This window comes from Dama dama, chromosome 17 (genome assembly GCF_033118175.1).
Source record: "Dama dama isolate Ldn47 chromosome 17, ASM3311817v1, whole genome shotgun sequence".
Taxonomy (NCBI): Eukaryota; Metazoa; Chordata; class Mammalia; order Artiodactyla; family Cervidae; genus Dama; species Dama dama.
Window position 1 is genome coordinate 20144456 of NC_083697.1, and position 15633 is coordinate 20160088.

At 37.1% G+C, this 15633-nt stretch overlaps 1 protein-coding gene across 8 annotated transcripts in view; it reads left to right on the forward strand.

The window, feature by feature from the left end:
* The window catches only part of ZGRF1 (zinc finger GRF-type containing 1), a 55142-nt gene that overhangs the window by 19905 nt on the left and 19604 nt on the right, over positions 1-15633 (forward strand). For 5 of the 8 annotated variants that reach the window (XM_061164162.1, XM_061164163.1, XM_061164161.1 and 2 more), the window contains exons 9-18: positions 149-235; positions 1916-2101; positions 3894-3996; positions 4092-4189; positions 6515-6638; positions 8463-9106; positions 9988-10126; positions 10584-10768; positions 11577-11773; positions 14751-14890. In XM_061164162.1, coding sequence (XP_061020145.1) covers positions 149-235; positions 1916-2101; positions 3894-3996; positions 4092-4189; positions 6515-6638; positions 8463-9106; positions 9988-10126; positions 10584-10768; positions 11577-11773; positions 14751-14890 — 1903 coding nt within the window. The remainder of the gene's footprint in view (positions 1-148; positions 236-1915; positions 2102-3893; positions 3997-4091; positions 4190-6514; positions 6639-8462; positions 9107-9987; positions 10127-10583; positions 10769-11576; positions 11774-14750; positions 14891-15633) is intronic. The other 3 variants (XM_061164168.1, XM_061164169.1, XM_061164167.1) reach the window with 2 other exon arrangements.

A 15633-nucleotide genomic window follows, 5' to 3' on the forward strand; every position in this document is an offset into this window, starting at 1 on the left:
TTGTCAGGGGCAGTTTATTGTGTGTATGTATAGAGAGAAGCGAGATGGAGATGATGTGTCCTCTAAGTTTGGGAATATTTTCCCATCAAACTCATAAACCACCTACAAGATTATTTTAGCTAACACAGTAATTTATATTTTATCCTAGTTCTTTCCCTTGGGCAGTGAAGAAGAGACTGCTTTTCTAGCTGTTATTCCTAAACAAATGGAGAGAGAAACCTGTAAAGACCCCAAGGTAAAATTTGTGAATTGATTTTTTAACCCACTGTGTTTTCCTGCTGTTTTTTTACACAACTTTAGAGTTTTTGTAGACAGGTTAGTGAGCGAAATGAATTAGCCTGATTTTAAGAACAAGAGAAACTAATGACTGCTACCCGTTTTTTGGTCTTGAGCCCTCTCTCTGTTACTGATTCCCTGGTAATGCATTATTTATACATAGGATAGGCTAGGGATTGGACACAATGATATATATAAAGTACAGTTAATGAATGTTCAGTGCAGAACAAAGTGAAGATGTCCATAGCTTTTCATTTACTATAGTTTACTTCACCACTTTTACTTCAGGCTAAATGGGTAGAAGTATATATAACCAAAGCTCTCAGTAGTACTACCCACTCCATAGCAAAAATTGATAGAGATAACAGCATATGTATGGGTGGGTTTTGTAAATAATGATTCTGTTCTTAAAACTCAGCATACCTCTGGAAAAGATAGACATAGTGGCAAAGAAAGCAAGGCATCTGTTTGCTTATAGAGAATTTGTATTCCCCATCAAACAATGCAGAAATATACAGTCTTTAAAGGTTTAGACTTTTTTTTTTTAATTGATATGTGTCATATTTTAAAATTCAGAATGTTTTCAACAAAACTCCTGTTCCAGAGGCATTTTAGTTCCTTTAAAATGTGTAGTTTAAAATCTTCATTATTAAGTAAGGATGTTCAGGTTATATTATTTGTCATTTTTGTTAATTTATCAGTTGGAAATAAATTCATTCTTTACGTACTTTCCTTCAGCTCTACACACTATTTTTCCACCTTCTGGGTAGACTTTGTCACCTTGTGTAGAGTAAAAATCCTAGAACCCTCAAGGGGGCAGCAGAGAAAGCCATTTAAAGTCTGAAAGCAGACCCTGTCTCTGAGTGGGCGAGAGCACCCCTGTGAGGTACATGTCTGTCTTCATACTCTTAGACCTCGTTTGTCCTCAGAGCTACAGGATCAGATTATCTGGGAGGCTAAGAGCCCAGCATCTCCCTTGCTAATAGCCTGATAGTTTACAAAACCTTTAAACAAAGGAAATGCTTCCTCTGTTCCTTCTTTCTTCCCTTTCTACATTCCAAGCATGGTGTTAAATGCACATGATACCTTGATGAAGCAGAAGAGTTTCTGCCCTCAAGGAGCTTGCAGTTCAGTTAGTAGACAGAAAAGAAGAAACTTCATTGATGTCTGTAGGGGCTTCCCCGGTGGCTCTGGTAAAGAAACCGCCTGCAGTGCAGGCGCCACAGGAGACACGGGTCCGAACCCTGGGTCAGGAGGATCCCCTGGAGGAGGGCATGGCAGCCCAGTCCAGTATTCTTGCCTGGAGAATCTCATGGACAGCGGAGCCTGGTGGCTACAGTCCATAGGGTCGTAAAGAGCTGGACATGACTGAAGCAGCTTAGCATGCACTCACACACATGATGTCTATAATGCAAAGCTGTGGGGAATTTCCTGGTGGTTCAGTAGTTGGGACTCTGTGCTTTCACTGCCTAGGGCCTAGGTTTGATCCTTAGGTGGGGAACTGAGATCCCACAAGCTGTGTATCATGGCCAAAAAAAAAAAGTAATACTTAATAGAAAGCTGAATTATGCATTGTTTTCTTTTTATATATGCATTGTAAATATATTTCTCACTACTCATTTTTAATAATTTACTGTAGCCTGTTGAGTTTCAAGGGCACCAGGTGAAAGGATCCGCTACTAGCGCTGTGATGGTCAGAGGACACAGCTCACAGGTTGAATGCAGTCAGTTTTTGGATAGCACTGTGTATGAAAGCTGCACAACAAACACTTGTGTTTTGACACCAGAGTTGCCTAGCACTTGTATGCAGATTGACTTCTCGCAGGTAAAATTATTCTTATAGTCGCACCTTGCCAAAGCATTTTCTTTATGTCAGTACTAAATTTTGCAAAGAAAAGCATATTTACATCCTCGTACAGCTGTAAGTTAAAAAAGGGTTTAGTAAATTCTCATGAAGCATCATAAATCAAACTAAGCAAGACAAAACGATTTGGAAGATTTACTGCCTTTTTTAGGATCAGGAACTTAAAGGAATACTTTTCACTTCAGAGAATAGTAGGAATTCATGACAAGAGCAAATAGGCAGATAATATATAGAAAATATATTTTAATAGCTACTAGATCTATTTTCCTTCTAATATGCACCCCTCTCCCCCGCTAAGTAGATACCAGGTAGCTCTCATTGCTACCAAGTAGAAGAGGTTATTGAGAAAAGGATGTATGCATGTATTTGAAACAGTATCTGTTAAAGAGATTTAAAATTTTTCCATTTTTTATTAAAGCATAATACACATACAAAATAAATGCCCAGACCACAAGTGCACAGCTCAATAATTACCACAGGGTGAAGAGAGCCATGTAACCTCCACCCTTAAGAAACAGAGCATTACCAGCATTACCATGGTTATTGGGGTTTATCAGCTTGTTTCTTATTGGGATCTCTTGTAGTAGGTACTTTGGTTTGACTTTCTTCCATATTGCTAAGCCTATACTGTTTCCCTGTCCTTTTAATATATTGTAATTCAGAGATACCATTATTTCTTAGTTTCATCAAAGGTAAGACATGTTTCTATTTCTCATTTCCTGTTTTTTTTTTTTTTTAAGAAGAGAATAAAGAAGTATTCCATACTGAAAAAGAAATTTATGTCCATTTGTTTTATCTTTAAATATTTTCACATACATCAGTATGGTCATGTTTTATATCCCGAGTCTATAAAAAATGTTCTAAGGCAAAGTGACTGACTTACCAACAGAGATAAGAACTTTGAGAAGTGTGACAGATTGCTTGCACACAGCAGTATCTGAACTTTAAAAGCTATCTTGTATTTCATAAAATCCCAAGACACTATAATTAACTGTAAGCACCATTATAATGTATGATTCTAAGAAATGAACACCAGTCAGTTAACATTACACAGTGCTTTTTCACTGCCCTTTTAAAAAATGTGGTAAAAACCACACACTATAAGATTTACAATCTTCACCATTTTATGTGTATACTTTGGTAATGGGAAGTACATTAACAGTGCCATGAAATAGATCTTCAGAACTTTGTTCACCTTCGCTTGGATTTTTAATGTTACATTTAGTGAAAGACTCTTAGATTTATTTGAGCATAGAGTTTTATTGTATATCACACTGCTTTGTTTTCTTGTCTTTCCATGAATACAATACTTTTTGTTTGGTGCTAAACCCTAGTTTGATCTTCTTGAAGACATATGAACAGTAGAATTGCTTCAATATGTCTAATATTAACAATGCACAAATTCATATTTGTGATCATTATTTGACCAATATGACTCTTTGCATATAGTTGCCCTTTCACAGGCAGAGATAACTGTCACAGCTGTTGTCTGTGCTATAGAGATATAAAAATGCGATTATTTTTAAGGTGTATCCCTATCTCAAAGATGTTAAGAGATAAAAAATATGAGCCATAAGAACTGATGAAATATAATATACTCTACTTTCTCTGAATGGAATTAGCTTCATAACATCTCTGTTTTTCTGTGTCTCAAGTTATAACTATAAACTATATGTATATATATACAGATAGGTAAAGTTATGGATGTATACACACTTTTTTGTAAACTGATAAATGGATCTCTATTTTCTAGTTTCCAAATGAAGAAAACTTTCCAAAAGGAGATACTAGCTTTACTATTGAAGACAATTTTCACGTGATAGCGGAGTTTAATAAGAACTTGATTAAAAATGATTGTAAGTATATTATAAATAAAATATAATATTAAAAAGTTATTTGACATTAAACAAACTAGTGTATAAAAATATTCATGCTTTTTCCCGCCCCACAGCAATTTTAGGTTTCCCTCCTAAAGATTCAGACTATTTACATAATTATTTGGATTATAATTTTAAATCAACAGAGAGGACTTCGTGGGAAAAAAATAAGGTATAATGTAAACAAAGTTGTTTTTCTTTTTGGTTTGTTTGTTTTTGTGCCCACACCCTGCAGTTTGTGGGATTTTAGTTCCATAATTAGGGATTAAACCCAGCCCTGATAGTAAAGTGTTGAGTCCTAACCACTGGACTGCCAGGGAATCCCCTAAACAGTTTTAATAGTTGTGAGTAAAAAATTTTGGTGAATCTTAGAAACAGCAAGTGTAAATACCCTGAGATTGAAGAGCTGGGTGGGTTTCAGAGTGTGAATGAGGGCCATAGTAGCTGGATTGTGGAAAGTCACAGGGAGAGCAGTAATCAGATGGAAACTGGGAAAGTGAGCAGGACCAGACACACAAAGTCTTGCAGGTCAGATTAAGAGCTTTAATATTGGTCTGTGTTCCATTAGGAAATTACTGAAGGGTTTCAGCAGAAAACTCATTACGTTTACATTTTTAAAAGGTTTTGTTGGCTGCTGTGTGGAAGATGGATTTGATGGACGCTGTGGTGGAAGCAAGGAAACCAGTTAAAATGAGCTGTAGATGACAGTGACTTGAAGAAGAGACTGTGGCAGTGAAAGTATAGAGGAGTTGGTAATTAGGTTTAAGATAAATTTTGGAGTCAGAAGCATGGATGGTGCTAGATTGGCTGTAGAGAGCAGAGTGAAGGAAGGGGAGGAGAAGGCCGCCTGGATTTCTGACGTAACAAAGTGGCCTGAAGTGGGCTTTACTGAGTGGAGTCAGCTGCAGGGCTCTATTAGTCTGCTAGGGCTGGTGTAACGGAGGATGAGTGACTTAAACAACAGAAATTAATTTTGTCACAGTTCTGGAGGGTAGAAGTCCAAGATCAAGTTTCTGATGAGAACTCTATTCCTGGCGTACGGACAGCTACCTTCTCACTGTGTCCTCATGCATACTTCCTTGGCGTGTGCACATGGGTAAAGAGAGTGCAAGAGAGTGAGATCCGTCTTCTTGTAAGGACACTAATGCTGGTGGATCAGGGTACCACTCTTTAGCCTTGATTACCTCTTAAAGGCCCCATCTCCAAACACAGTCACACTGGGAGACTGGGAAGAAAGCAATAATAAGAGGTGTTGTGTCGTAGTGGGCACCCACTAAGAGGCCTCCTGTAAAACAAAACTCAGGATTGTCCTCCCTGAAGGATAGAAAAGTAAGGTATTCATACACCAGTTCCCATCTCTCTTTGGCTGAAGGTTACTCCTGGTCATATTAACCACCTGGCACATTTGGCCTGCCCTACCTGCTGTCCCAGCCACTGTCCTCGGACAGAAAGATGTAGATGCTTGGTAGGAAGCCTGGGACAGGTAGGGGAGCGATTCCCCAACTGTAGATGACCTCAGAGATAGGCCAGGGAGACATGGCAGGACAGCAGCAGCATCTGTCACAGCGGTCAGTGGTGGAGATCTTAGGAACTCTTCAGTGGGCTGTGCTTCCTGCCATGCAGAGGAGTCTGGTCTACTGGGAAAGACACAGAAGCGGACTTTCAGAGAAGGGCCAGAGTTAGTGGCAGCAGAAGCCCTGATTCCAGCTGGTTTTGAGGCCCTGGGCCCAGTTGTTCTGTTCAATTCATACTAGATTTTTTTTCATTGGAGGATAATTGCTTTACAACGTTGCATTGGTTTCTGCCATACATCAACATGAATCAGCCGTAGATACAGATATGTCCCCTCTCTCTTGAACCTCCCTGTCACCTCCCACCCCATCCCACCCCTCTAGGTTATCACAGAGCACTGCAACCCACATTAGATTTTTAAGGTGATTAATTTCTAGAAGTAGCAACAAAATTAAATCCTATCAGGAAGAGAATAACATAGAGAATGATATGACTGTTCATATATGGAATATATTTTAAAAAGTTTATTCCATTTAGAAGCAATATTTTGAAGTTTAGATCAACTGTAGATATGCCCTAGACCTAAGGACATAAAGAGAAAGCTGTTCAGGCCTTGGGATTGCAGGAAGTGTTGCCTTCACAGCTCCAGACATGAGGTCTGCTTAAGCCTATGTCCCTAAGACTGGAACCTGATCTTCACAACCAAATCCCCATAACCCATATCAATCCAAATCAGAATCTGACCCATTTCAAATAAACCCAGCAGGTTTTATGTTCTGTATTTCACTTTCCATTATCCTTGTTTATTTTAGTGCATTTATTCTATCCTGCCCCTTTTGGAAGAAACTTTGCCCCACTATAGCTCTACACAATGTGCTTGAAAGCATTGTTTTTATAATACAGTTACTAGAATTTGTTCAGACTATAGGGAAAAAACGCAGTAAGAGGATTTTGGTCTGTAGTTTTGTGTCTTCTTTCTGGATAGGTGACGTCACCAGAACAGAAGATCTCAACATTAAGCCCTGTTTCTACTTTATGTTTTAACTCGAGAGATGATGACTTCATGCTAGAATTCTCTGAGGAGTCCCTGAAAGCGCAAACTTTACCTGGTAATCTTCACTTTCTCAACGAAGATAATTGTTCCCATATGGTTCTAATCTATCTGTCCATGTAAAATGAAATTTTTTATTTGAGAGATTGCTTCTAAACTAAAAGTAACCTTGAAACCAGACTCAGTGTCTTATACCCTCATGCCTTCCCACACTCTGCTTTGACTTTTTCTGTTGTGGATGCCTCTTACTTCCAAACCCAATACTCCCTTCTAGCTCTCTGGTACCTTCTTCTTTATCCTCTCAGCTTCTCATCTCAGACCTCTACCGTTGCCAACACTTCTCACAGCTGTAACTCCAGAGCCTGGCCCCTCTGTAGCCCCTTCCCCTCCCAGGGAACGGGTTCATTGTGAATGTCAATCATGGTTGACCTTCTCATAACCTCTTAGCGTCCCCTCTTTTGCTTTGGGATCCTGGCATTATCAGGGAGCTCTTCAACTGCTGCGACCTCAACTGCATTCTCAGGCTTCTGTGTCTTCACACACTACACCTCTTCCCTATGAGTAATTTCCTGCTTCTTGGTAAGATAATACATCTGTAGGATCTTTTCCAACTTTTCTGTTCCTCTCTCTTTTCTTGTAATCTCATCAATGTATCTTCCCTTGATTCTGAAGTTAGGCTGAGTGAGGAGTAAAGTTGTAGGTAATTTTTTGGTCATGGGTGGATGATATAAAAGTTGTAAAGTGTCTGGATAATCGGGATGGAGAAGGTTTAGTGGGTGTGGATGGTAGAGGAAACGAGGTAGGAAGGAGTCAGTATGGGAAGAGTGAGTATCTAAAACAAGTGAAGTCACCATGACACATAGATGATTTACACAGTTCTACCATGACTTTTACTATTTAATCAGGTGTTAACTTTTCTGTCAATGTTGCTTAATCAGTTTGTTAGGATTACATCATAACACTTTACAAAAGAATGTCATTGACTGACCTGCTGTCCTACTACCTTCCCAAGTGACCGCCAAGATTTATTTCCAACAAAACAGAAACTCTGTCAAGAAGGAACATTATTATAAAATAGGAAACCATAGCATTTTACGTAAAAACTTTAAGCTTATATAGTTCTCATACAGTATTACTATTTATTCAGCAAATATTACTGCTTTTAATATTTTCAGGAATATATCAACTACTCATGATGCTGAAAGGAATTCTAATATTCAGCCAAAATCTGCTATAACATGAGTTTACCACAGTTGAGCTCTTATCACATAACAATGTATCAAAATAAAGCTAAAACTCTTCTTTACCCTGAAGGTCAACATACTAATCCATGAATGTAATAAATATATAAGAGAGGTTACAACACATCAATAAATAAACCTTGAACTTCAGTCTCTGGAGAAGAAATATAAAGTTGAGAACAAAACCTAGCTTTGGTTTTCTGTCTTAACTTTCTTAACTCTGCCAGTTGGTAGTTATGTTACCTCTAGGCCTTGGTTGGCAACCTCATCTGTAAAGTGAGAATGATGAATCCCTTCTTGGTTGTAAAGTACTTGAAAACTTCAGTGTTACATAAATATAATGCAGTATTTTGGGGGTGGGGTAGTTGTGGTGATGGTGGTGAGTGGAAATTATTAGCTAAGAAAGAAAAGAAAAAGAGAAGGATTTCAAATTTATCAACCTTAAAAAAGTTTCAGAGTCTAAAATTAAGTTTGAAATCTTTATTTTTTTAAGACCAAAACCATTAAAAATTTTTAAAAGGATATGTGATTTTCTGGTACAAGGCTTGTTGGTACTTTTTGCTTTTTTGTATGGATACCCACTGTTTTCTAAAGCTTGGATGATACCTGTAATACATTTTTAATTAGCTCTTTTTTTTCAGTAATGAAAAAATCAAGTTCTCTGGAGAATAAGAACCTTCAAAAGCTTTCCTTCGAAGTAAGTAGAACCCGAGCTCCACCTGCCAGCGGGCCACCTGACTTAGACTCTTGTTCCTCTATGATGGGCTGCGACAGGCAAAAGGCTTCTGGTTCTCCCATACTCAGCTTGTGTGAAGAGTCAGCAGTTCCTTCTTTTAGCTTTGGGCCCAAGGACCAAAGTGAGGCTTCTTTCCCTAATGAATATAGGGAAGTGACTCCAAGTGATGTTTCACTTCTTGATAATACATCTACTCAAAGCAAGTGGCAGAAATATCAAAATATACGCCAGTGCAACTTGACTACTCCAAACAGAGTTGATGAGAAAGTAACAGATGGCTTCCATGCTGAGGCTGTTTCTGGGATGCATTTTAGTAACACAGGTAAAAGAGAGAGTGATGCTGTGAATGAAAGTTCTTTAGACTCTCTGCATTTACAAATGATAAAACACGTGCTTCAGCAGCAGCAGCAGGATTTTAGCAGTCAAGATTTGGTTTGCAGAAGGAAGACATTTTCTTTGAATATAAACCAGGCTTCTAAGACTGAGGAAATTCAGAATATGTTAGGAGAGTATGCCTGCTACAACTGCAGTGTAACAGGAGATTTACAGGTGAGGAAATATACCAGTGTTTTCTTGGTGCATCTTTTCCAGTACTTATCTGAATTTCAACAAAAGAATTACCAAAGTCATACAAGTATACAAGTGAAATGATTTTAGTCTTGAAGCCAGTGGCTTTGGGTTTTTTTTTTTTTTTTTTTTTCAGTTTTCCAAAACTCTTGCTACAGTCACATTTTTTTTTAAAGTTCTTTTTATTTATTTAATGGATTGATTTGGCTGTACCCGGTCTTGGTTGTGGCCCATGGAATCTTAGTTCCCTGATCAGGAATCAAACCCAGGCCCCTGCCTTGGGAGCATGGAGGGAGTCTTAGCCACTGGACCACCAGGAAAGTCTGTCACATCTTCTTTGACTTAAGACCTTTCTAGAGGTTGTAAACACTAAATTGCATATTTGAAAGTGTCTGGTGCAGTATCTGGCACATAGAAGGTACTTAAATTATAGTTCTGTTTCCACCATGACTTCCACCACTACTTTACCATTATTTTCATTTTTTACTATCAGCTCAGTTTTGCTGACCAGATCATTATTAGGGTAAAGGTACCTCCTATTTACATTGGTTATGAACAATTCTTACTATAGTTGTGACCAGAAGTAGAGATACATCATGATTCATTGACATCAGTTAACTTTTTCCTACAAAAATATTTAAAAACTTATTAAGGGACAGACAAGAAAAGTTAGTCTTATTTATCATTAAAAGTGCCATGTCATAGCCTTTCCCACTACACTCAGTTTCTCATTTAAAATTAGAAAATGATTTTCATGGATTCTGGAAATCAAAAGAAAAATTTAATATTATCTATAGAATTTGCTTATTAGTAAACAGTATTTTTCTGGAGTTATTGTAATAACTTGAATTATTCCATTTCAGCAGGTAAATGACTCTGAGCTATGCTTCCCAAGTGGGCAGAAGGTAAAATCTGCATGTCTTCCCCAAAGGCAAATTCACATACCAGCTGTTTTTCAGTCTCCTGCTCATTATAAGCAGATTTTTACATCTTGTCTCACAGGTATGAGAGGAGATTATTTTGTTATGATTGACTGCTGCTTAATGTCGATAGTATAACTGTGAGAAAGTGTAGTATCTTATATTATGAATTTTTACATTAAATTTCTACTTGAGATTTGCTATTTTCTACATATTTAATCCAGGTTTTGACAGTAACATACTTCAGATCAAAATTGAGTTTTAAGAGTGGGAAATGACAGCATTATCTTTTTCAAGATGTAGTGTAAAAATTTTTTTTAAAGTGTTACAGGTAGTTTTGATAAATCAAGTAGGAAATTTTAAGTATGGTGTATGATGAGTAATACTTGTCTTTTAAAAAATGGATGTTAATGTTATGTTACAGTCAAAAGGCTATTTTCAGATTTAACTAATAGTATATATCTGATACGTGAAATTATTTTGTATTTAATTTTCATCTGTGTATATTTTTAAATTACCTTTAAAAAATTTTTTTGTAGAACATTTAAATATATTGCTATTTGGATTGGCACAAAGGTTGCACAAGGCTCTTTCAAAAGTTGACATATCATTTTACACATCATCAAATGGAGACAAACTGAAAAATGTAGAAAATAATGTGCCATCCTGCCATCATCAGCAGCCTGCAAAACTGGTCATGGTTAAAAAAGAAGGTCCAAATAAGGTATTTTTCCCTCTTCCCCTCCTTTTATTAGACCTACTTGTTTATAAAAGGCTTGGTACCTGTTGCTTTACAAAAAGTTTAAAGTGTTAAGTCTTGACTAGGAGTCTTTTGCTTGAGGCATTAGTAACTGACATATAGTAAACATTCGGTACATTTTTCCTGAAAGATGGTCTGCGTTCAAGGATACAAAAATATGAGTTAAGATCAGCTTTCAGATTGCTTGGGAACTTGCTGCATAGTAGTAGATGGAGAAAAAGATGTAAAAGGAAATTTTATACAATACTGGAATTTATAAAATAGGAGGGATGCGCAAATTACAGGAAGGGCACTTAGAAGGGACTGTGTCCCAGCCTGAGGGCTTAGAGAATGCAGAGATGAGCCTGAAGGAAGTAAGGGCTGAAAGAAAGAAAAAAAAAAAGAAAGTAAGGGCTGAAACTGGTCTCTAGTACGAGTAACAAAACTGGTAAGGCCAGAGGAATAGAGAAGCAAGCTGACTTATTTCATATTGCTGATAACATTATTATGGAAGAAGTTAAGTTAGTAAAATGTGTGTAATGTTGACGGATGGTTTGTACTCGTAACTGTACTTTCAGTCATAATACAACTTTCCTCCACTGCTTGCATATTCCACTTCATCGTTAGTTGAGTATGTAAATCTGGATTTAAATTTAGTTGCAAAAGCAAGAATTCATAAATATTATTGGAGAAGTCTCCAAGTAGCCTTCTTGACAAACATGGTATTAAAATAGTAAAATAAATAAATAAACATTATTTTTCTCACTAAGTTTCAATATCTTTGTCCCCTCAGGGTCGTCTCTTTTATACCTGTGATGGACCCAAAGCTGACCAATGTAAATTTTTTAAGTGGTTTGAAGAAATGACCCCAGGATATTTAACACAGGAAAAATCTCTACCTAGCATGGTTTTAAGTGATATAAAAAGTATTGGCTTATACTTAAGAAGTCAAAAGATACCCCTCTATGAGGAATGCCAACTTTTCGTGAGGTATGTTTTATGATGCTAAGTAACTGCATCTAATCATATCAAAATAGTAACCTCACAGAATTATCACCAGTTTTCAAAGAGATTGAGTTAGGAAAAATATCTAAAAGATACCTCAGTTTTTATAACTATAAAATGGGAATAACTCTCTAAAGCTGTTTTTGGTCCCCTCTAAATGTTGAGCAGATATTTGGGGTGGCCCAGTGGTAAAGAATCTGCCTGCAAATGCAGGAGATGCAGGAGATACATGTTTGATCCCTGGGTCAGGAAGATCCCCTGGAGAAAGAAATGGTAACCCACTCCAGTGTTCTTACCTGGAAGATCCCATGGACAGAGGAGCCTGGTGGGTTACAGTCCATTGCGTCACAAAGAGTGGGACACGACTTAGCAACTAAACCACATTAAACAAACATTGAGCAGTGTCAGCAATATCAGGATTACTGGCAGGAATGCCATTTTTCTAACCACTTTTACATTAATCATAATCCTAAGGAAAACTCTGTGAAACAAATCCCAAGAATAATTTGTATCAGTGCAGGATAATACATAGTGATCATTCACAAACCTCAATTACATAGTTTATAGGATCACAGAATGCTACTTTTTGGAAACAGTCGTTATAAAAGTTGAATTACCCAAAAAGTAAAATAATGAGCTTTTGGATGGTAATTTAATAATAACAGCATTTATTGGGAGCTGGTATATGTCAGGTACTCTTCTAAACACTCTGCAATATTATTTCATTTCATTGTCATAAGCTATGGAAATATAATCTATTATTGCATTTTACAGTTAGAGAAACTGAAGTATTCTGTCTTTTAAATACTATTCTTTTTTTTTGTTTGTTTGTTCTTATTTTTTTTTTTTTTTATTATTATTATTTTTTTTTCCAGTGGGTTTTGTCATACATTGATATGAATCAGCCACTTGTAAAAGAATGAAACTAGAACACTTTCTAACACCATACACAAAAATAAACTCAAAATGGATTAAAGATCTAAATGTAAGACCAGAAACTATAAAACTCCTAGAGGAGAACATAGGCAAAACACTCTCCGACATAAATTAAATACTATTCTTATTTGTCCTTTTTAAAACTAATGATGCTTCTGTGAGGCTTGTATTTGACACAATGTATTTTTATTGTGTATATATACACATGAAAGTGGGCTTCCCAGACAGCTCAGTGGTAAAGAACTCACCTGCCAATGCACAAGTAGAAAGAGATGTAGGTTTGGTCCCTGGGTCAGGAAGATCCCCTGGAGAAGAAATGGCAACCCACTCCAGTATTTTTGCCTGGGAAATCTCATGGACAGAGGAGCCTGTTTGGCTACAGTCCAGTTCAGTTCAGTTCAGTTGCTCAGTCTTGTCGGACTCTTTGCGACCCCATGGACTGCGGCATGCCAGGCTTCCCTGTCCATCACCAACTCCCACCAACATGCTCAAACTGATGTCCATCGAGTCGGTGATGCCATCCAACCATCTCATCCTCTGTTGTCTCCTTCTCTTCCTGCCTTCAATCTTTCCCAGCATCATAGTCTTTTCAAATGAGTCAGTTCTTCGCATCAGGTGGCCAGTATTGGAGTTTCAGCTTCAGCATTAGTCCTTCAGTGAATATTCAGGACTGATTTCTTTTAGGATGGACTGGCTTGATCTCCTTGCAGTCCAAGGGACTCTCAAGAGTCTTCTCCAACACCACAGTTCAAAAGAATCAAACCTTTGGTGCTCAGCTTTCGTTATGGTCCAACTCTCACATCCATACATGAAACTCTCCTCTTTCACTTTCATCAAGAGGCTCTTTAGTTCTTCTTCACTTTCTGCCATAAGGGTGGTGTCACCTGCATGTCTGGGGTTATTGATATTTCTCCCAGCAGTCTTGATTCCAGCTTGTGATTCATGCAGCCCAGCACTTCTCATAATGTACTCCGCATATAAGTTAAATAAGCAGGGTGACAATATACAGCCTTGACATACTCCTTTGCTAATTTGGAACCAGTCTGTTGGTCCATGTCCAGTTCTAACTGTTGCTTCTTGACCTGCATACAGATTTCTCAGGAGGCAGATAAGGTCGTCTGGTATTCCCATCTCTTTAAGAATTTTCCACAGTTTATTGTGATCCACACTGTAGTCAAAAGCTTTAGCATAGTCAGTAAAGCAGAAGTAGATGTATTTCTGGAACTCTCTTGCTTTTTTGATGATCCAGTGGATAGTGTCTATTTGATCTCTGATTCCTCTGCCTTTTCTAAATCCAGCTTGAACATCTGGAATTACACAGTTACAGTCCATGGGGGCTACAGTCCCTGGGGTCACAAAAGAGTCAGACACGACTTAGTGACTAATCAGAACAACAATATTTAAAAGCATATAAACATAGACTGTCTTTGGTTCTTTCCTCTTCATACTCTATTTTAAAGAAATTTTTTAGAAAATATTTGTACTTTTAAACTTCCGGTTGCAAAATAAATAAATCCTGCAGATGTAATATACAGCATGGTGACTGTGCTTATTATTTTACTGTATATTTGAAAGTTGATAAAGAGAGTAAGAGTTCTCATTATTACAAGAAAAAACTTTTATTTAAAAAAAATTTATACATGCAATGAGTTCTTCAGTATTTTAAAAAAAAATTGAATATATTTATTTATTTGGTATGCCTTGCAGCGTGTGGGATCTTAGTTCCCCAGCCAGGGATCAAACCCAAGTCCCAGCAGTGAATGCTTGGAATCCTAATCACTGGACCACCTGGGAATTCCCTTTAATTTATTTAAAAATAAACAAAAACACTTCATTCATTTTTTTCACAAGAAAACAACATTGTGACTGGTGATGGATGTTAACTGGACTTATGGTGGTAATTTCACAGTATACACATAAATCATGATGCACACCTGGAATAATATAGTGTATGTCAATTATATCTTAAAAATAAAGTTCATACCTTAATATTCAAATTCAGTTTTGTCTCTTACTCACTTTGCAGAAAAGGATTTGATTTTCAAAGAAAACGGTATGGTAAACTAAAGAAGTTTACTACTATAGATCCTGAATTTTATAATGAACCTAAGAGCAAACTTTATCTTAAACTGAGTCGGAAAGAAAGTTCATCTACTTACAGCAAAGGTGGGTTGATCTGATGATGCTGTGACTGAGTCTGGCCTTGTTCTCAGTTATATGTCTGTTGTGCTGTGTGCTCAAGTTGCTCCGTCGTGTCTGACTCTTTCATGACCCCATGGACTGTAGCCCACCAGGCTCCTCTGTCCATTGAATTTTCCAGGCAACAACACTGGAGTGGGTTGCCATTTCCTCCTCCAGGGGATCTTCCTGACCCAGAGAGCGAACCTGAGTCTCCTCTGTCTCCTGTATTGGCAGGCAGATTCTTTACCCCTGAGCCACCTGGAAGCCCCGTCTCAGTTACATACAGCTCTGTAAATTCTTTGTATTAAAGAGATTTTTAAAAGTACAGTTTCATAGTATATATTGTGAATTATTGTATAATAAAGAAACCATTTCTTTTGAAAAAAGCATATTTAATTCTTCCCCTCACCCCTAGAAAATAAATTTTAAATTTTATTTTTTTAAAAACTTTATTATAAGCTGTCAAAACCTGTTTAATTTTGTTTAAAAAGTCACATGAGTTCTTGGCATCATAAGTATACTAGATGAATTGTACCCTGAACTTAATGTCAAAAATAAGCTGAAAATGTAGAGTTTATTGATACTTCTGTCATTGCTGCACAACATGACAACACTGGACCCCAGATTTTGTATATTTGGAAATAAAATTCTTAATAAATTATTTTTCTAAAGACCTTATGTACACTAATTTGGGTTAATTATTATCTTGGTTTCATGACCTACTCTTG